Source organism: Gadus morhua, chromosome 13, assembly GCF_902167405.1.
Source record: "Gadus morhua chromosome 13, gadMor3.0, whole genome shotgun sequence".
Taxonomy (NCBI): domain Eukaryota; kingdom Metazoa; phylum Chordata; class Actinopteri; order Gadiformes; family Gadidae; genus Gadus; species Gadus morhua.
In genome coordinates this window covers 72,407-95,000 of record NC_044060.1, presented here as the reverse complement: position 1 = coordinate 95,000, position 22,594 = coordinate 72,407, and the positions used below count along the sequence as shown (strand labels likewise).

At 46.8% G+C, this 22,594-nt stretch overlaps 2 protein-coding genes across 5 annotated transcripts in view; one reads left to right on the top strand and one right to left on the bottom strand.

Annotated features, from left to right (window-relative positions):
* kif17 (kinesin family member 17) overlaps positions 1–11,584 on the top strand; it is a 17,975-nt gene extending 6,391 nt beyond the window's left edge. For both annotated transcript variants that reach the window (XM_030374867.1, XM_030374866.1), the window contains exons 9-14: positions 445–554; positions 804–1,032; positions 2,535–2,793; positions 6,181–6,251; positions 6,408–6,528; positions 8,519–11,584. In XM_030374867.1, the coding sequence (XP_030230727.1) occupies positions 445–554; positions 804–1,032; positions 2,535–2,793; positions 6,181–6,251; positions 6,408–6,528; positions 8,519–8,715 (987 nt within the window). In that variant the 3' untranslated portion in view covers positions 8,716–11,584. The remainder of the gene's footprint in view (positions 1–444; positions 555–803; positions 1,033–2,534; positions 2,794–6,180; positions 6,252–6,407; positions 6,529–8,518) is intronic.
* Positions 11,585–11,923: 339 nt separating this feature from the next.
* On the bottom strand, positions 11,924–20,277 carry zgc:158258 (specifically androgen-regulated gene protein). 3 transcript variants are annotated; one of them, XM_030374877.1, is made up of 4 exons: positions 19,930–20,277; positions 17,179–17,314; positions 16,551–16,743; positions 11,924–13,767 (listed from the first exon to the last, which is right to left on the bottom strand). In XM_030374877.1, exons 2-4 carry the CDS (start codon positions 17,278–17,280, stop codon positions 12,575–12,577), a joined length of 1,488 nt encoding a protein of 495 aa, XP_030230737.1. In that variant the 5' UTR covers positions 17,281–17,314; positions 19,930–20,277; the 3' UTR covers positions 11,924–12,574. The 3 variants fall into 3 exon arrangements, with proteins under 3 accessions (XP_030230737.1, XP_030230739.1, XP_030230738.1); XM_030374879.1 differs by having other exon boundaries at positions 17,200–17,314; XM_030374878.1 differs by having other exon boundaries at positions 17,179–17,298.
* Positions 20,278–22,594: the final 2,317 nt, after the last annotated feature.

Below are 22,594 nucleotides of genomic sequence, written 5' to 3'. Positions count from 1 at the left end.
CTCCTGTGCAGAGGTTAGGGTTAGGGATGTGAGCCCATACCCTCCTGTGCAGAGGTTAGGGTTAGGGATGTGAGCCCTTACCCTCCTGTGCAGAGGTTAGGGATGTGAACCCATACCCTCCTGTGCAGGGGTTAGAGTTAGGGATGTGAGCCCATACCCTCCTGTGCAGAGGTTAGGGTTAGGGATGTGAGCCCATACCCTCCTGTGCAGAGGTTAGGGTTAGGGATGTGAGCCCATACCCTCCTGTGCAGAGGTTAGGGTTAGGGATGTGAGCCCATACCCTCCTGTGCAGAGGTTAGGGATGTGAACCCATACCCTCCTGTGCAGAGGTTAGGGTTAGGGATGTGAGCCCATACCCTCCTGTGCAGAGGTTAGGGTTAGGGATGTGAGCCCATACCCTCCTGTGCAGAGGTTAGGGATGTGAACCCATACCCTCCTGTGCAGAGGAGTCCAGCGCCCGAGGTCCATGGAGAGGGAGGGGCATGTGGAGACCTTCCTGCCCCCCGACCAGGACCTGGACCAGGACCACTGGACCAAAGACACGCCCTCGAGCGGTACGCCCCCCCCCCCCCCCCCCCCCCAACCCTAACCCCTCCCCCCCACAGACACGCCCTCGAGCGGTAAGCCGGTGTGTGTGTGTATTCGTCTGATGATGTTTGTGTGTGTTTGTATAATGTGTGTGTAATGATGTGTGTGCTTGTGTGTATGTTTGATGTTTGTGTGATGCCGTGTGTGTGTGTGATGGTGTGTGTGTGTGATGGTGTGTGTGTGATGGTGTGTGTGTGTGTGTGTGCACTGTGCAGGCTGCAGCAGCTGGAGCAGCAGGTGGTGGGGGGGGAGCAGGCCATGAACCCAGAGCTGCGGCAGCGGCAGCGGCAGAGGAAGAGGCTGGCCGACCAGAGGAAGCTGCAGCTCATCACGGCGCTGAGGGAGGGCGGCGAGGAGGGGGACAGCGTCATGCTGCGGGTCTACGACTCCATCCAGGACGAGCTGCACGCCAAGGGCCAGCTGCTCACCCGCATCCAGGCCAAGGTGAGCCCGCCGGGCCCCGGCCTCAACCCGGGCCCGGGCCTCAGCCCGGGCCCGGGGTCAGGCCGGGCCCGGGCTGAGGCAGGGCCCCGAGGGGAGCCTGTTGGGCCCCGGGCTGAGGCAGGGCCCCGGGGTGAGGCAGGGCCCGAGGGGAGCCTGTTGGGCCCCGGGCTGAGGCAGGGCCCCGGGGTGAGGCAGGGCCCCGAGGGGAGGCAGGGCCGCGAGGGGAGCCTGTTGGGCCCCGGGCTGAGGCAGGGCCCCGGGGTGAGGCAGGGCCCGAGGGGAGCCTGTTGGGCCCCGGGCTGAGGCAGGGCCCCGGGGTGAGGCAGGGCCCGAGGGGAGCCTGTTGGGCCCTGAGGGGAAGGGGGGACCAGACGCTCTGGGTGGAGGTTTGATGCTCCGGAGGTTTGATGCTCTGCGGTGGTTTGATGCTGTGGAGGTTTGATGCTCTGGAGGTTTGATGCTCTGGAGGTTTGATGTTCTGGAGGTTTGATGCTCTGGAGGTTTGATGCTCTGTGGAGGTTTGATGCTATGTGGAGGTTTGATGCTCTGGAGGTTTGATGCTCTGTGGAGGTTTGATGCTCTGTGGAGGTTTGATGCTCTGTGGAGGTTTGATGCTCTGGAGGTTTGATGCTCTGTGGAGGTTTGATGCTCTGGAGGTTTGATGCTCTGTGGAGGTTTGATGCTCTGTGGAGGTTTGATGCTCTGGAGGTTTGATGCTCTGTGGAGGTTTGATGCTCTGTGGAGGTTTGAGGCTCTGTGGAGGTTTGATGCTCTGCGGTGGTTTGATGCTCTGTGGAGGTTAGATGCTCTGGAGGTTTGATGCTCTGGAGGTTTGATGCTCGGTGGAGGTTTGATGCTCTGTGGAGGTTTGATGCTCTGTGGAGGTTTGATGCTCTGGAGGTTTGATGCTCTGTGGAGGTTTGATGCTCTGGAGGTTTGATGCTCTGTGGAGGTTTGATGCTCTGTGGAGGTTTGATGCTCTGGAGGTTTGATGCTCTGCGGTGGTTTGATGCTCTGTGGAGGTTTGATGCTCTGGAGGTTTGATGCTCTGTGGAGGTTTGATGCTCTGTGGAGGTTTGATGCTCTGTGGAGGTTTGATTTTGGTTTGTTGGTTTTCACCACGCTTTAACGTCTCAGAATACATTTTGTATGATATAAATAATGGTCTTAATTATTTGAATAATCATCCTATAGCATTTAACTTTCAAATCGTGATATCTTACATCATTTATATTGGATCCAAATAATGCTTATGTAATTTAGATTTATTTCAACTTTTTGACTAAATATCCTGCTACTACTAATACCACTCTTATGGTATGAAGTAGTAGTATTACCATCCCGAATATCGCCAATGATCGTGCATGCAAGTCATATTTATATTAGGAAAGTAAAGCAGAAATACTTCAATGTAGGACTCAGCGTTAGGGTATATATTGGTACGAATACTGCCGATGGCTGGTTGTTGCAAAAACATGAGTTTTGTGAACTTAATGCGTTAGTTTAAAGCCGCCAAGCTGGAGATCCGAGACCTGCAGGCGGAGTTCGAGGTGGAGAGGAACGACTACCTGGCCACCGTCCGCCGGCTGGAGCGGGAGGCGCTGCTGCACAACGGACTGCTGCAGCGCATGGCGCCCCTGGTGCGCAGGGACTGCAACTACAACAACCTGGACGCCCTGCAGCGGGAGGCCTGCTGGGACGAGGACAGCGCCACCTGGAGGCTGCCGGACGTCGTGGTGCAGAAGACCTCCCTGCCTTCAGGTGAGACCGTCTTTATAGAGACTGGGGTTAGGCATAATAACATCTGATATAACCCTAACCTTTATAGATGCTGGGGTTAGACATAATAACATAATATAACCCTAACCTTTATAGAGGCTGGGGTTAGACATAATAACATAATATAACCCTAACCCTTATAGAGGCTGGGGTTAGACATAATAACATAATATAACCCTAACCCTAATAGAGGCTGGGGTTAGACATAATAACATATGATATAACCCTAACCTTTATAGAGGCTGGGGTTAGGCATAATAACATCTGATATAACCCTAACCCTTATAGAGGCTGGGGTTAGACATAATAACATAATATAACCCTAACCCTTATAGAGGCTGGGGTTAGACATAATAACATAATATAACCCTAACCTTTATAGAGGCTGGGGTTAGACATAATAACATAATATAACCCTAACCTTTATAGAGGCTGGGGTTAGACATAATAACATATGATATAACCCTAACCTTTATAGAGGCTGGGGTTAGACATAATAACATAATATAACCCTAACCCTTATAGAGGCTTGGGTTAGACATAATAACATAATATAACCCTAACCTTTATAGAGGCTGGGGTTAGACATAATAACATAATATAACCCTAACCCTTATAGTGGCTGGGGTTAGACATAATAACATATGATATAACCCTAACCTTTATAGAGGCTGGGGTTAGGCATAATAACATCTGATATAACCCTAACCTTTATAGAGGCTGGGGTTAGACATAATAACATAATATAACCCTAACCCTTATAGAGGCTGGGGTTAGACATAATAACATCTGATATAACCCTAACCTTTATAGAGGCTGGGGTTAGACATAATAACATAATATAACCCTAACCCTTATAGAGGCTGGGGTTAGACATAATAACATCTGATATAACCCTAACCTTTATAGAGGCTGGGGTTAGGCATAATAACATCTGATATAACCCTAACCCTTATAGAGGCTGGGGTTAGGCATAATAACATAATATAACCCTAACCCTTATAGAGGCTGGGGTTAGACATAATAACATAATATAACCCTAACCCTTATAGAGGCTGGGGTTAGACATAATAACATAATATAACCCTAACCTTTATAGAGGCTGGGGTTAGACATAATAACATAATATAACCCTAACCTTTATAGAGGCTTGGGTTAGACATAATAACATCTGATATAACCCTAACCTTTATAGAGGCTGGGGTTAGACATAATAACATAATATAACCCTAACCTTTATAGAGGCTGGGGTTAGACATAATAACATATGATATAACCCTAACCTTTATAGAGGCTGGGGTTAGACATAATAACATATGATATAACCCTAACCTTTATAGAGGCTGGGGTTAGGCATAATAACATCTGATATAACCCTAACCCTTATAGAGGCTTGGGTTAGACATAATAACATAATATAACCCTAACCCTTTATAGAGGCTGGGGTTAGACATAATAACATAATATAACCCTAACCTTTATAGAGGCTGGGGTTAGACATAATAACATATGATATAACCCTAACCTTTATAGAGGCTGGGGTTAGACAGAATAACATCTGATATAACCCTAACCCTTATAGAGGCTTGGGTTAGACATAATAACATAATATAACCCTAACCCTTTATAGAGGCTTGGGTTAGACATAATAACATAATATAACCCTAACCTTTATAGAGGCTGGGGTTAGACATAATAACATATGATATAACCCTAACCTTTATAGAGGCTGGGGTTAGACATGATAACATAATATAACCCTAACCTTTATAGAGGCTGGGGTTAGACATAATAACATATGATATAACCCTTACCTTTATAGAGGCTGGGGTTAGGCATAATAACATAATATAACCCTAACCTTTATAGAGGCTGGGGTTAGACATAATAACATAATATAACCCTAACCCTTATAGAGGCTGGGGTTAGACATAATAACATAATATAACCCTAACCCTTATAGAGGCTGGGGTTAGACATAATAACATAATATAACCCTAACCTTTATAGAGGCTGGGGTTAGACATAATAACATAATATAACCCTAACCTTTATAGAGGCTTGGGTTAGACATAATAACATCTGATATAACCCTAACCTTTATAGAGGCTGGGGTTAGACATAATAACATAATATAACCCTAACCCTTATAGAGGCTGGGGTTAGACATAATAACATCTGATATAACCCTAACCTTTATAGAGGCTGGGGTTAGGCATAATAACATCTGATATAACCCTAACCCTTATAGAGGCTGGGGTTAGGCATAATAACATAATATAACCCTAACCCTTATAGAGGCTGGGGTTAGGCATAATAACATAATATAACCCTAACCTTTATAGAGGCTGGGGTTAGACATAATAACATCTGATATAACCCTAACCTTTATAGAGGCTGGGGTTAGACATAATAACATAATATAACCCTAACCCTTATAGAGGCTGGGGTTAGGCATAATAACATAATATAACCCTAACCCTTATAGAGGCTGGGGTTAGACATAATAACATAATATAACCCTAACCTTTATAGAGGCTGGGGTTAGACATAATAACATAATATAACCCTAACCCTTATAGAGGCTGGGGTTAGACATAATAACATAATATAACCCTAACCCTAATAGAGGCTGGGGTTAGACATAATAACATATGATATAGCCCTAACCTTTATAGAGGCTGGGGTTAGACATAATAACATAATATAACCCTAACCCTTTATAGAGGCTGGGGTTAGACATAATAACATAATATAACCCTAACCTTTATAGAGGCTTGGGTTAGACATAATAACAGAATATAACCCTAACCTTTATAGAGGCTGGGGTTAGACATAATAACATAATATAACCCTAACCCTAATAGAGGCTGGGGTTAGACATAATAACATATGATATAGCCCTAACCTTTATAGAGGCTGGGGTTAGACATAATAAAATAATATAACCCTAACCCTTATAGAGGCTGGGGTTAGACATAATAACATCTGATATAACCCTAACCTTTATAGAGGCTTGGGTTATTAGACATAATAACAGAATATAACCCTAACCTTTATAGAGGCTGGGGTTAGACATAATAACATAATATAACCCTAACCTTTATAGAGGCTGGGGTTAGGCATAATAACATCTGATATAACCCTAACCTTTATAGAGGCTGGGGTTAGACATAATAACATAATATAACCCTAACCCTTATAGAGGCTGGGGTTAGACATAATAACATAATATAACCCTAACCTTTATAGAGGCTGGGGTTAGACATAATAACATAATATAACCCTAACCTTTATAGAGGCTGGGGTTAGACATAATAACATAATATAACCCTAACCCTATTCTTCTCTCCCCCCCCCCCCCCCCAGCTGTGCCCCCCCCTCCCCAGAGGACCAAGGCCCGGCGCGTCTCAGCAGCAGACGCAAGGGAGGACTACATGGTGTGTGTGTGTGTGTGTGTGTGTGTGTGTGTGTGTGTGTGTGTGTGTGTGTGTGTGTGTGTGTGTGTGTGTGTGTGTGTGTGTGTGTTCCGACCAATGGGGTGCCTTCAGCAGACTAACCTGTGTCTCCTTAACCAATGGGGCGGCCGGTGTTAGGGGGAGGAGGACCGGTACAAGGCCTTGCTGAACCGCAGCAACAGTGAGAACATCGCCACCAACTATTTCAGGTCCACCAGAGCCAGCCAGCTGCTGGGGGGAGAGCCCTGCAAGGCTCTGGGTGAGGACTGCCGCGGGCCGGGCTGCATGGGGGACACATAGGAAGGGTTAGGGCTAGGGCTAACCCTAACCCTGCATGGGGGACACATAGGAAGGGCTAGGGCTAACCCTAAACCTGCATGGGGGACACATAGGAAGGGTTAGGGCTAGGGCTAACCCTAACCCTGCATGGGGGACACATAGGAAGGGTTAGGGCTAGGGCTAACCCTAACCCTGCATGGGGGACACATAGGAAGGGCTAGGGCTAACCCTAACCCTGCATGGGGGACACATAGGAAGGGTTAGGGCTAGGGCTAACCCTAACCCTGCATGGGGGACACATAGGAAGGGCTAGGGCTAACCCTAACCCTGCATGGGGGATACATAGGAAGGGTTAGGGCTAACCCTAACCCTAACCCTGCATGGGGGATACATAGGAAGGGCTAGGGCTAACCCTAACCCTGCATGGGGGACACATAGGAAGGGCTAGGGCTAACCCTAACCCTGCATCGGGGATACATAGGAAGGGCTAGGGCTAACCCTAACCCTGCATGGGGGACACATAGGAAGGGTTAGGGCTAGGGCTAACCCTATACCTGCATGGGGGATACATAGGAAGGGCTAGGGCTAACCCTAACCCTGCATGGGGGATACATAGGAAGGGTTAGGGCTAACCCTAACCCTGCATGGGGGACACATAGGAAGGGCTAGGGCTAACCCTAACCCTGCATGGGGGATACATAGAAAGGGCTAGGGCTAACCCTAACCCTGCATGGGGGACACATAGGAAGGGTTAGGGCTAGGGCTAACCCTAACCCTGCATGGGGGACACATAGGAAGGGTTAGGGCTAGGGCTAACCCTAATCCTGCATGGGGGATACATAGGAAGGGTTAGGGCTAACCCTAACCCTGCATGGGGGATACATAGGAAGGGCTAGGGCTAACCCTAACCCTGCATGGGGGATACATAGGAAGGGTTAGGGCTAACCCTAACCCTAACCCTGCATGGGGGATACATAGGAAGGGTTAGGGCTAACCCTAACCCTGCATGGGGGACACATAGGAAGGGCTAGGGCTAACCCTAACCCTGCATGGGGGATACATAGGAAGGGCTAGGGCTAACCCTAACCCTGCATGGGGGACACATAGGAAGGGTTAGGGCTAACCCTAACCCTGCATGGGGGACACATAGGAAGGGCTAGGGCTAACCCTAACCCTGCATGGGGGATACATAGGAAGGGCTAGGGCTAACCCTAACCCTGCATGGGGGACACATAGGAAGGGCTAGGGCTAACCCTAACCCTGCATGGGGGATACATAGTAAGGGCTAGGGCTAACCCTAACCCTAACCCTGCATGGGGGATGCATAGGAAGGGCTAGAGCTAACCCTAACCCTGCATGGGGGACACATAGGAAGGGCTAGGGCTAGGGCTAACCCTAACCCTGCATGGGGGATACATAGGAAGAGAAGGAAGAACAGTGTCCACTCTGCTGGGATGAGTGGATAGAAGATGGTGAGGTCATATTAGTCATTTTCCAGAAGGAACGGGAATTCACATGGAATCAGGAAGGCGGTCGATGGCAAACCCGATATCATTTTATAAATGGTAGATGCAGAACAATTGTATTTAATATATTTTATTACATTCTGTGAAGATTATAGCCACATACTGCCCTGCGTGTTTGGTTTTGCTGCACACCGTCGGAGTACGTCTGTTTTCCCTGTGTGGTCCGGAAGGGGGCAGTCTACCGTCGACCTGAATCAACGCACCGTTCACGAGCCACTGAGCACCACTGACAACATGTGTGTGTGGGTTAGGGTTAGGGTTAGCCCTAACCCTATCCCTAACCCTATTGTGTTAAAGGGTTAGGTTAGGCCCTAACCCTAACCCTTTAACTCAATAGGGTTAGGGTTAGGGGGGGCTCACCCTAACCGTTAGGGTTAGGGTTAGCCCTAGCCCTAACCCTATTGTGTTGAAGCTGATCCCTGCTCTGGCCCTCTTCCCCCCCAGCCGCCCACTCTTCCCCCCCAGCCGGCCGCATGGGGCCCCCGACCGGCAGCAGTGACAGCGGCCCAGTGGGGGGGGCCGACACCGGCCCCCCCAGGCCCTTCAGGCTGGAGTCCCTGGAGGCCCCTGGCCCCAACGGCAGCCGGGCCCGGAGGAAGAAGAGCAGAACGCACCTCCCCTTCGACGGGAACTTAGAGTAGGGCCCTCGTCCCGGGTCCGGGTCCCGGGTGCGCTACCGGGCCCTGGACCCGAGGGGGCTCCCGGGCCCTTGACCCGGGGGGGTGGGGGGGCTACCGGGGAGGTCCTGGGCCGTAATGGAACCAGCCTGAGACCCCCGGCACCTGATGGTGTGTGATGCTTGTTTGTAATTGAACTGATGATAAACCAGACTTATACACTGAGGACCTCACAGCCCGGGATCTAGAGGGCTGTGGTACCAGACTCTGATCTAGAGGGCTGTGGTACCAGACTCTGATCTAGAGGGCTGTGGTACCAGACTCTGATCTAGAGGGCTGTGGTACCAGACTCTGATCGAGAGGGCTGTGGTACCAGACTCTGATCTAGAGGGCTGTGGTACCAGACTCTGATCTAGAGGGCTGTGGTACCAGACTCTGATCTAGAGGGCTGTGGTACCAGACTCTGATCTAGAGGGCTGTGGTACCCGACTCTGATCTAGAGGGCTGTGGTACCAGACTCTGATCTAGAGGGCTGTGGTACCAGACTCTGATCTAGAGGGCTGTGGTACCAGACTCTGTTCTAAAGGGCTGTGGTATGACAGACTGACACACGTTCTACATGTGAGGGTCATGTGATGACGCTGAACTCCTACAGTTGTTCAGTGGATTTGCCCTCCCTCTGTGATGCCTGCAGAGTATACCCCATGGGTGGTTATTACTGAAGAGCCCGTTGACCCCGTCTCCTCTGGGGTCAACGTGGTGTCAGACCCGTGTACCCCGCCCCCCCCCCCCCCCTGGAGGGAGACGTGTTGAGAGGTGGTGAGGGAGGCGGTGTGGCGTGCGCTGTCTTGTTTCCTGTCCGGTACGGTCGGCGCAGGTGCCTTTGGGGTCCTGGACCGGTCAGGCTGATACAGGCTCTATAGACGCTGTTGTTGCTGTTCGTAAATATAAAGTCCAGACTTTAGCGCCTATATTCATGCACATGTAAACATTGGGTCATTTAGAAAACGCTTTTGATCAAATGCAGTAATCTATTATTAAGGCCCGACTAGGGGCGGGCCTGTTGATTCAGGGTCGTACCGGTGGACTACAGACAACCGAGAACGTTCCTTTATGTTACAGCATGTAACCATGCTGTTAGGCATCTAACCCTAACAGCATCTAACCCTAACAGCATCTAACCCTTAACAGCATCTAACCCTTACAGCATGTCATGTTAGATTATGGAGGGAGATGGCTCAGGGTGGAGGCTGAGTAGGGGCTGAATAGGGGCTGAGTAGCCAGAGACCTGTTCTACTCCGGCTGTGGGTTGGGTGATACTGTACTGAGTGATGTTTTTGTTGCCGTGGATACCAACAGTAACTCTGGTTACTTCCACATCTACAAAGATGGGTCAGGCCAATTGGAGTGTCCTTATCTAACCCGTCTGTGTCCTTATCTAACCCGTCTGTATGGGAGTGAGTGACTTTGATGCGATGCGACATGAATTCAGGAACAGAGGGGAGAGGTCAAAGCATGTGTATAAAATTAGTTAAACAAACAAAGGTTACAATCGTTGTGATCCAGATGACCGATAGTGGCCCGTACCTGTCTCACCCCCCTCCCCAGTCCAGTGACCCCTAACCCTAACCCTAACCCTATCCAGATAACCGATAGTGGCCCGTACCTGTCTAACCCCCCTCCCCAGTCCAGATGACCGATAGTGGCCCGTACCTGTCTCACCCCCCTCCCCAGTCCAGATGACCGATAGTGGCCCGTACCTGTCTAACCCCCCTCCCCAGTCCAGATGACCGATAGTGGCCCGTACCTGTCTGTCTAACCCTAACCCTCCCCAGTCCAGATGACCGATAGTGGCCCGTACCTGTCTGTCTAACCCTAACCCTCCCCAGTCCAGATGACCGATAGTGGCCCGTACCTGTCTGTCTCACCCCCCTCCCCAGTCCAGATGACCGATAGTGGCCCGTACCTGTCTCACCCCCCTCCCCAGTCCAGATGACCGATAGTGGCCCGTACCTGTCTCACCCTAACCCTCCCCAGTGAATCCTTGCCCCTGCTCCCTGTCTGCGTCGGTCGTGTTTCTCGGCGGCTGTGGCCTGATTTCCCGGCTCATTGTTCACTACGACAGTCCAGCAGCGAGGACCTGGTGTCGGTTTCAAAACATGACACCCCTTGGTTACGAAGGACAATGCCCTTCACCACGCGGCCAGCCAGCAGATCGTTCTCCGCCCCTAATCCAGGCCGGCACGCCAACTCAAGAATTCCCGACAGGCTAATTACATAAGCTAATCACCGTTCCTTTAGACGTGGTCGACGGGAGACCTAGATCCCTAGCATCTCCAGCGACCCACGCCAAAGGGGGGGGGTAGAAATGGAAGAAGGCGTGGCTAGGTAGGCTGCGGCTCCAAGCTGGGGATAACAGCGGACAGCGGGGAGGGACTACTCACTGGGAGCTGGGTGTAATGTGGGGAAGCTGAACAGCACTGCAGTCAGGAAGCCCTGAAGGAATTAAAGCACTTCAGGCTAATCCCACCAGAGGCCTTTAGGAGATGGAGTTTGGGAATAAAGCAGCCATTTGTTGGGCAGACATGGTCAGGTTTCAGGCGATGAGCCGAGAGAAGCTGTAGCGAGACAAAGAGGTTTATCAAAAGGAGATCTAACCTACGAGATCTTTAGCTCGGTAGAGAGCTCAGGGTCTGCATTTATCTGTTTTGTATGTTGATTTTTTGATGTTTGGAGGGGATTTTTTCCCCCACATTTTGGGTTTTTTAAATGTAAAATGTTTATTTCCTTTTATACAGTGTTTGTTTGGATATTTTCTCCTTCCCTATTGCTTAGTTTACACCGGGCATTCCACCAGGGCTTGGGCAGACCAAAATAAAAAAGGTGACTAAGATGAGTGCAAAAATGTTTTATTCAACTAACAAATTAAGGGAATTAGAATAAAATATAAAACAAGTGCAATTAAATACTCAGTATGGCAGGTTAAATGTAAAGCATAAGGAATAATACATGCAAAATAAAATAATATGTGAAAGAATGGACAGACGTTAGAGGATTGAGGGATCTGAAGGTTCAGGGCTGTTAGGTATTGGGCAGGTGTATGAAGTGTTAGTTGTCCAGTGTGCTTCAGAGATTATCGGTTGGATTGATGGGTCGTTGGTAACACAATCGACCCGTCAAGAGGATTAGCTTTCCTATTGGTTTAACTTCAAGAGTGCTGTCGGACACGTGATTGGTTGGTGGATGCTTTATTTATCACAATGCAGTGTTTAAAAGGGCAAAACAAAATACTGTTTGTTATCGCAGGAGCTGTTGGTCTCTCTTATATGAAGGTGAATAGCTAATATACATATCTATGAAAATATGAAAAATAAATAAGATAACTGATTTGAAGAAAATCGAAATAGAAAATTGCCATTGTGAAAAATAACAAAGTAATTATTTTAGAAATCTCTTTTCAGGCAATAATATACAATGTTTGTTCAAAAGGAAAATCCAGTGAAAAAAACTAATTCTTAAATAGCATCTCTCCTGGTCACCGCTGTACTTACACTTCACTTTCACTACCCGTTCCTTATCTTTGCTGAAGGAGAATGACGACGCCCGGTTGTTAATTGCATTTAAAAAATGTGCCCGCTAATTGACCAAATACCATGTAAAGAAAGGGTTCGGACAGGCCAATTTGTCCATGCAATTAAAAGTAATTGCAGCATCATCAACATTTGACTTCTTCTTTATCATCTCCTTGTGTTTATAGCTTGAGTGACATGTGCCAAAGTCCAATCAGTGCCTGAGTCCTCAGTTAATCTCAACCGGCTCCACACACTCTACTCTGTGATGGGGATAGAAATGCTTTCAGACAGACCCCGCGGCACCATCCCTGCTAGTCTTTCAGCAACCCCAACTTCCTCAGGGCTTCCTTCCGGTCGGCCCCCATGCCGGGGAGCATGGCCAAGCCCACCGCGGCTGACCTCTTGCTGGGTGTGGGTTGGGCTCTGGCGGGGGCGGTTCTTCTTATGGGCTCTGACACTTTCATGTGCACCGCCTTATGCTGGAAGTGTCCGTGTCCATCTCCACTGCTGCTCTGGACACCCATAGAAACGGAGCGTGACAGAGAAGGTCCGTGGTTCTCCGCAGCGCCTGCTCTCGGCTGCTGTGGGCGGGGGACGTTGGTGTCAGAGCTGTCAGAGAGAAAGTTTTGCCCACGCCTCGGTGGGCAGTGGTGGAAACTGGCGCTGCTCTGAACAGACCGGCCCTGCGTCTCCTTGGGGACCTGACAGTGGGGAACCGACGGGTTACTGGAGACCGGAGCCCTCACCCCCCTCTTGGATACCGGGTCCAGAGCAGGCTGGGAGTGAGTGTGGGACAGTGATGTCGTCGGACCGGTCTTTGGTTCTCGCTCTTCTTTGAGCAGGCCAAGCTTCTGCAGGGCTTCCTTCCTGACCTTCTGCGGATCGGGGAAGCGTTTGCCAGCGATAGAGTCGGCCGACGGGGATGTGGGGGATGGGGTTCCATTGGAGGCTGGCGGGAACTCACTCGGAGGGGCTTTGGAAGGCTTCGGGGCCACGACGGGCGGACCGGTGCGAGGTCTATCGAGTACCTTGTGAGCTGAAGCAGTGGAAGGAGCTCTGGCGAGGTCCTTGTGGTTCTGGTTTGCCGTGGAGAAAGGCTGCGCCTCGCCTAGCGTGTGGTCGACCGGGAGACGTAGCGGAGACTTCTTGGCCGAGGCGCTCCTCCGGAGATAAACGAGGGCGTCGTAGGAGAGGGGTCCGCGAGGCGGCGGCGTTTCCCCGATCCGACTCAAGAAGCTCTTTGGTTTAATGGGGGGAGGGATCCCCACAACGTTGATCTCGGAGGGAGCATGAGGAGGAGAGTGCCATGGTGGTGGGTGGCTGAGTAAAGCATTGATCTGGGACCTTGCTGGAGAGCTCTTCTTAAACTCTGGTGTTTTAGAATCTGGCAGGGCGTGGGTCGTGCTACTGGCCACCAGCAGTGGAGTGGGAACCAGGAAGCTGTGGACGGGTTTGTGGTCCTCCGGAATGTTCATAAAATGTATCAAGTCTTGTTGCCGAGCACCTGGGAGACACACAGAATCAGGAATGAGAATGCAGAATCCGTTATATTGGGCTTTACATCAGAACGCATGGGATTTTTTGTTGGCCGGACTCCCTAAAATCTTAAATGAATGGGATACCGTAATCTTGGCTAATGAAAACTTAGTTTTGCCATGTCTCAAAAACACTAGCTTCAAACCCAAGAATGTATCCCCATAATGACAAATCATTTCACGATTAATAACTTAACAATGACCAAAACACTATTTCTACCAATACATTGATTCCTCTTCAATCCGTGTATGGTTCGTTCTTTGAATATTCCGATTTAAAACATAATCAGAAAAACCAAATAACAGAGTCGTTCTTTGGTTTTTCTGATTTGTTTTTGAAACGGAAAAAGGGCAAAAGGAATAAACAAATAAACGGCATTTTTCTGTTTTTTAAATCAAAACGGGAATACTGAATAATCCAGTTGCTTGTTTTGTTTGTGTGATATTTAGATAAAACCACAATGAATGCCGGGAAAAGGGCACGTGGTTTTAAAAAATACATATAAGACGTTTCAAACTTTCCATTGAGTCTCGCATTCTACAATGGCCAGCTTTATTGTTTTCCGTGGGAGCCGGCGACTTAGTCTGCGAGTGGACGATATGACCGTGGAGAAGATCGCCATGATATTCCAGGTGGCTGTTTACTAAGAAACCTAGCTGGTCATAAAACATTAAAATAGCCTAGACAAGTAGCCTACATATTGTACAATAGGCTACATAGAAGAAGAAAGAAACTAGATTTCTTCTTCGAAGGTTGTGCTCCACACACAACCTCCTCACCGTCATAACGGAGCACTTCGGTGCACCAGATTGCTTTAGAGCGGTACTGATCTCGTCGTGCGTCTTTCCATTGTCAAATAGTTCACGAATAAAATCCCCATATGGTTCAAGTGCGGCCATAACTAAGGCTAAATATAATTGGACAATTGCTGGTTTAGGTGGTGGGCTCTTTTTTCTTCGCTCGCTGCGTTCTGCCTTCTGGTGTAGCCTACAAATGTATCTATTTTTGTTTTTCTGTTTCGGGTTTAAAAAACCAACAAACAAACACAAATGAAATGCCGTTTATTTGTTTATTCCTTTTGCCCTTTTTCCGTTTCAAAACCAAATCAGAAAAACCAAAGAACGACTCTGTTATTTGGTTTTTCTGATTTTGTTTTAAATCGGAATATTCAAAGAACCAACCATACACGGATTCTCTTCCTATAGCTGCGATGTGACGTGAAAATGTACAATGTGCCTTTAAGCTGAAACATAATGGCCTTCTGGTATAATTGCTGCCATGCCTACTCATCACAATATTAAACTTTTCTATGTGCTGCATATTTGTCTCATGTAAGGTAAATACCCTCAAATTGTATGAATCACCATATATCCACCACACATATATCATCTATCAGTAACATTCTCTTGATTAATCACTGGTTCCCTTAGTGTTAAATCTAACTAATATAGCCTCAATATTATAGATGTGATCTTTTGGGTATTCATTCTGGATATTGCCTTTTTAGTAGTAGTTTTAGTCAGCCAATGGCTGACTAATGACATACCCCTGTGTGATCATTCACAACCAAACACCAGTGAGAGGGAACGAAGCATCTGAAGACAATGGTTAGTAAAAAGTAAAATTCAAAGAATATTTTAAATACAATATAAAAATGAATGAAACGGATACACCACCAGTAATTAACCAAGACATACTTTTCTCAATTTGCTTTGAAGCTGTGCACTTTGTTCTTCATGGCATTGACATTAATCATTGACTTGATAAGAAACAATCTGTGGTTAATAACTGCAATGCAATTGATAACCACAGTGGACAAAAAAAAATTTCTAAAACCAAAACCTATACTTTTAGATTCTGGATCTGATATTGTAATATTGCGTGTATTGATTGAAAAACTTCCCAGTTTCTGCATGCAGATTTATTCCATCTGTACCTTGACTGTCTGACAGATCAGATCAATTGCAGATCAATACTGTCTTGTATGAGCGTGATTAGTCGGTATCCCATCGAATGACTTGGTCCTGGTTCACTGACCTTTGTTTTAACGTTAAGTGAATCAACAGCTTTGTTTGTTTCTGTTGTTCCAGGTCTATTGAATTTGATTCATGTGTATTCAAGGAATGATCTTGAAGGAGAACTAGCCAAACATCCCTGAAGCTACTGCTAGTGTGTCTGTGTGTAATTAACATGTGGTGTAACAAACATGTGTTCTTCAAATACATTTACATGTGTGTAACTGACTGCATTGACTGCGTAATATTGGAATGTTTTATTGATTTGTGTTTCCAGGTAAACTGTTGCACTTCCGACTACATTGGTCTCTGACTCATTATTTTATGGTATCTTCTCTGCACCTCAAACATGGATGCATACTTAGTTTGTGCACTACGCTCTTACTTACTGTGGCACATGCATCCTTTCCAATATGCACAACACTTTATGCTAAGTTCGATTTTTTGTGTCATGTGTATGCTGGGTTACGTGGCATTTTTGGTTTGTTTTTGACCCACTGCATTTGTATTCCACCAGCCTTTCATCTGGGGTCATTCTAATTTTTAATTGAATCAGAGCGCAAAACTACTATTCTAGGGTTAGGGTTAGGGTTAAACCTAGGTTTAGGGTTAGGGTTAACCCTAGGGTTAGGGTTAACCCTAACCCTATTATTCTAGTGTGAAGGAAGGAGGCCTTGACTGACACACGATCCCAGAGCCACTGATCGCGGCCGCAGCCCCCGGGTCTAGAGCTCACCGCTCAGCCTGCTGTGGTCCATGGAGGCGGACAGCTTGGCCATCTTGGTGTGGAGGTTCCCTGGGAGCGGCTGGTCCGGTTCATCGTTGGACAGTCCGCTGTCCTCCTCGGTGTCCAGGGAGTCGATGGTCTCCTCCAGGAACATGAGACAGGCCCGCTCCTCGGCAGACAGGAAGTCCATGCTGTCGTCGCTCTGCGGGGCTCAGAGTGTGTTAATCAGATGAGACCCATGCGTTGCCTTTCCGTTCCACTGGAGCAGGGTAGTGTCGTCGTCTGGGTGTGTTGTCACTACGTCATCACAAAGGGCGAGTTGTGTTTGGATGAGGTTAGCTCTGCCTGGGCAGTGGTTGATGTTGATGGTTGCGTCTGAGAGAGGGTTAAGCTACTTCGGCCTTTTGCATAACGCTACAGTGTGTGCGGATGTGTGCAGCGGTTGATTTATTTTCTGCGTCTGAGGGGGTTAATAGCCCTAACCCTAACCCTAACCCTAACCCTACACGCTGAGTCACAAAGTCCCCCCCCAGTCAGTTTGAGTGCCATATTGGAAGTACCCTATTAAAAAGTCGACCCCATGCCACTGGCCTCCTGCTCTGGTCATGATTTCAGAGAACGTGGGGACTTGACTCACACATCCAGAGGTGACACTGACCACACTGTCCCAGCTCCCGGCGCTGTCCATACCGGCCGCTGGGTCCAGGGCGCCGCCCGGCCACGTGGCGCTCTTAGGCATCTCACCCCGGAAGGACGCCTAAAGCAGGTTAACCCTAGGTTAGGACAGGTTACCCATAGGTTAGGGAAGGTTACCCATAGGTTAGGACAGGTTACCCATAGGTTAGGACAGGTTACCCATAGGTTAGGACAGGTTACCCATAGGTTAGGACAGGTTAACCCTAGGTTAGGACATGTTACCCATAGGTTAGGGAAGGTTACCCATAGGTTAGGACAGGTTACCCATAGGTTAGGACAGGTTACCCATAGGTTAGGACAGGTTAACCCTAGGTTAGGACAGGTTACCCATAGGTTAGGACAGGTTACCCATAGGTTAGGGAAGGTTACCCATAGGTTAGGACAGGTTACCCATAGGTTAGGACAGGTTACCCATAGGTTAGGACAGGTTACCCATAGGTTAGGACAGGTTAACCCTAGGTTAGGACAGGTTACCCATAGGTTAGGACAGGTTAACCCTAGGTTAGGACAGGTTACCCATAGGTTAGGACAGGTTAACCCTAGGTTAGGACAGGTTACCCATAGGTTAGGACAGGTTAACCCTAGGTTAGGACAGGTTACCCATAGGTTAGGACAGGTTACCCATAGGTTAGGACAGGTTACCCATAGGTTAGGGAAGGTTACCCATAGGTTAGGACAGGTTACCCATAGGTTAGGACAGGTTACCCATAGGTTAGGACAGGTTACCCATAGGTTAGGACAGGTTAACCCTAGGTTAGGACAGGTTACCCATAGGTTAGGACAGGTTAACCCTAGGTTAGGACAGGTTACCCATAGGTTAGGACAGGTTAACCCTAGGTTAGGACAGGTTACCCATAGGTTAGGACAGGTTAACCCTAGGTTAGGACAGGTTACCCATAGGTTAGGACAGGTTACCCATAGGTTAGGACAGGTTACCCATAGGTTAGGGAAGGTTACCCATAGGTTAGGACAGGTTACCCATAGGTTAGGACAGGTTAACCCTAGGTTAGGACAGGTTACCCATAGGTTAGGGAAGGTTACCCATAGGTTAGGACAGGTTACCCATAGGTTAGGACAGGTTAACCCTAGGTTAGGACAGGTTACCCATAGGTTAGGGAAGGTTACCCATAGGTTATGACAGGTTAACCCTAGGTTAGGACAGGTTACCCATAGGTTAGGACAGGTTACCCATAGGTTAGGACAGGTTACCCATGGGTTAGGAAAGGATACCCTTAAATTAGGTAAGGTTACCCATAGGTTAGGGCAGGTTACCCATAGGTTAGGGAAGGATACCCTTAAGTTAGGTAAGGTTAACCATAGGTTAGGGCAGGTTAGCCATACATTACTTGCAGATTACCCATAAGTTACAGCATGTTACCCGTAGGGAAGGTTACCCATAAGTATGAGGAGGTTACCTATAGGTTAGGAGAGATTGACACCCTTGTTGAAGTAGATTTTTTTCTACTTCAACAAAGAAGTGGAAAGACTAACCAGGATCAACCGCTAGCTTGTGGATAACAAGGTTTGTTTATATTATAGGTACAAGTACTTGAATTAAATATGTATCCTCAACAGTCAATAGATAACTACCCCTTTACAGATTTTAAATGGCTTCAGGCCTATGCGAGTGGATTAAAACACACGCATCCCTCTAGATTAAAACTCCATAATAGGTCCTGGTTTTGTTTGTCGCAGTCAGAGTGAGGTATCCGAGTGTGTCTCTGAGAGACCTAACGTGTTCTGTTGTACTCGGATTACAACCCACGCCTCTCCCACAGCGCCTTGGTCGGATCCATTTCACACAGATAGGAGATATTCAATATTCCCCTTATCTGCAGTATAATGTGGTCTTGTTGTGCGTGCTCCGAAGCGTTACTGAATTCACGTTATCTTCGTGGAGCAGCACTTCGACTAACGTTAATTGGAGCATTGCAATGTTAATTGTGTTATTCTCTAAATGCACCAAATACATCCACAACACAATAGCCTAGAAGCATCCATGCTTATGGCTATTGATTCAAAATGTGCAACTTGACTGAGTATTTGTAGGCCTATTTTATGAGCATTTTTTGTTAAGTTCCGATTTTTAGGTGAGAAGTTCATAGTTTTGTTTTCATTACAAGCTATTTAATCAGAAGTATTTCCATAATTCCACGTGGCTTGCTATAACGGGGAGAGAGTTCAATATAGGCCCAAACATAATTACCTTTAAGCAATTAAACAATCTGGAGGTAGCCTACTTTAGGTCAGACGATGTCCACTACACCTGTCTGTGAACCCTGTGTCGTTACCTGAAATGTTTTGGATTCAATAGCAATACAACTTGAAAATCATGAGAGGTAGAGCTACTGGGGAGTGGGACACGTTGTGCAATAATATGGTGGAGATGCTAATAACAATTTGGCTTAATTGTTTTATAAAACATGTCAACACAATAAATGAAACGCTGCCTTAAAACATTGAGAATATCAAACAAAAAACGGTGTCATAGGCCTTACCATCAAGTAAGCCTAATCATTAGGCCTTATAGCCCGTGTTTGCGAATACGATTATGCACGACCAGCTGATCGATACAAAACATGCCTACAAATATGCAGATCGAATAAATCGTAGTACTTTAAATAATGATGCAAGTTACAGCAAAAACATCAGTGAAATGATTGCATTAACAAGTTCTGGATGCGTGTAGTACCTTAAGAAAGGAATGTTGTCGTCTTCCCCCGACTAATCCCCAAATCGCCCGCGTATGCCGGTCAGCTGCCAGTCAAACGCTGAGCGCTTCATACCTGTGGAGCGGACTTTGTGCCCTCGGTCCCAGCCAATCAGAGACGCAGGTTGTGCATAAGACGATGAGACCTCACCTCCCTCCGGAGAATAAGATCTCTGCAGGATATAAATCCGGGTGGGAAGGTTTCTAATCTATGCCTGCTCTGCTGCAACGTATTATACACACGTCTAAAAAGAGGAGCAGACCCACAGACCCCGTCCGCACTGAGTGTTATTGTAAAGCAACTACGGACAGGATCGGCACGCACCTGGAGGAAGGCCGAGCTCTCTGAGTGGCCAACGACGTGCGTCGCGTCGTAGGTCGCATTGGTCGCGACGTAGGTCGCTCGTCTGGCTGCTTTCAGTCGCTGTGGTCGCTGGCTGGCTTGGTCGCTCAAAATCTATGGGCGGTCGTTTATCAGCTAATTTGCATGTTAAGGTAACTTAACAGGTTTTTTGAGACAGTTGAAGTACCAGAAAGCCATGCTCTCTGGCGAAAGCTTCCTACAGCTCTTTATTGCAAATATTATTATTATATTTTTATATTGAAGTAGGCCTACAGTTTAAAATGATGAAATCGTTTGTCTATCAGTGTCAATAAAATATATTAGTTGTAATTTGGGGCGGATTCAAATAATGTATTTTAGATATTATATAACCTATTTGTTTTGTTAAATGACAGTAAGCCTAATAAGGTATATTATACACAAAGTTCTTCGTTATAGAGTGATATATTAGTTGTAATTTGGGGCGTATTCAAATAATGTGTTTTATATATTATATATAGCCAATTTGTTTTTTTAAATGTCATTAAGCCTAATAAGGTATGTTATGCACAAAGTTCTTCGTTATAGAGTGATATAAGTTAATATAAGTGCAATATGTAGAAGAATTTGTCACAGTGGTTCAAGCGGTAGTGACGCCTGGTTAGTAATCAAGAAGGCGGTTGTTCGATTCTCTCCGGGGTCAGATACATTTCTGCTCTTTTAGTCAAACTTACTGACGCAATCGGCCTCTTTCATTTGAACATTTTTGTATGATTTAGTACGATGGTATGATAATTATACGACGTAATGACGGGCTGCGACGCCTGGCTGGTATCGGCTGGCTGGCTGCGACGACAGGCCCGGCTGTCTGCCGCTGGCCACTGGCCGCTGGCTGCGGCTGGCAGCTGGCTCTGGCAGGCTGACCGACTAGGTCGCGACCGTAAAAGCGTCGCGACCCTTTTGGCGGCAAATAGGCGAATGAGTGACCTGTGGCAGCCAGCCATTGTCACCATGGCTGCTACCATAACAAAAAGCCTATATGTTATCAGTGAACATCTCATTGAACAGAATAAATACACGTGCGTCAGTATAATAAAAACGTGCATACAATAATATATAGGCCTATTGGTCTATCCATCTATATCTAATTAATTTTAAATTAACTTTGCAATACAGTGATGTGTACAAATTTATATTGATTATATTGTATAGCCTATTGATTTGTTAAATGTCAAAGACTAATAAAATATCCTATGAAGAAAGTTATAGTGTGATATACAACACTGTCGAAATGTATCGAATAAAATATAGGGGGTAACACCAGGGACGCGGGAAGTCAGTCCCAGGGGGGGGTGCTGAGAGAGAGTCTATATAATGACGTCATAATAAATGCTGCGCAACATCCATTGTTTACAGAGACGAGATGACGGGTGACGTCACATTCAGGGCTCCACTCTGATAAACACTCTACTGGTGTGTAAAAAGAGTTCTGCCAACTAGCCACTGCTATTCACAAACCTTGGCAAGTAAACAATGTGGAAATTATGCCTAACCCACTGGAGACCGCGGCTCAATTTCTGTGGAAAACACAATATCTTTCATTTTAAACGTAACGCTATCATGTCATATATAACCACAGACATTTTTAAATTACTAATCTCAGTGGGAAGTGGAGAGAGCTGTGAGCTTACCCCAGGAGACCGGGGTTCAAGTCTGGTTGATGTCTTCTGTTTGAAGACTCTTATCTCAATTTCATGTGAATTATAAAGTCAAGTATAGCCATTGTGTTGACTTTATCGGGTGTCTTGAAGGAGCATTGATAATTTCGGAGGTTGACACTCTAAACAGCTCAGGTTAGGATCTCTGCAAAAACGTAGACACGGTAGTTTTTTATTGGTCAACATGGAAAGAACATAAGAGTAACACTGTCGATATTTATCAAATAAAACATAGGGGGTAACACTGTTGTTTTTTATTGGTTGTCATGAAAAAAAACATAAGGGGTAACACTGTTGTTTTTTATTGGTCATCATGAAAAAAAACATAAGGGGTAACACTGTTGTTTTTTATTGGTCGTCATGAAAAAAAACATAAAGGGTAACACTGTTGTTTTTTATTGGTCGTCATGAAAAAAACCATAAGGGAAATAATAGAAATACACACATACATTTTAATGTCATTTATATCCTCTTTATTGATGATTGATTATTGTGTAATGTCATCGCCTCAGTGGTGCACTGGAGTGCACTCTGCCTAACCCAGATCATCCCAGTCATATATAACCTCAGACATAATTACAATACAAATCTCAGTGGGAATTGGAGA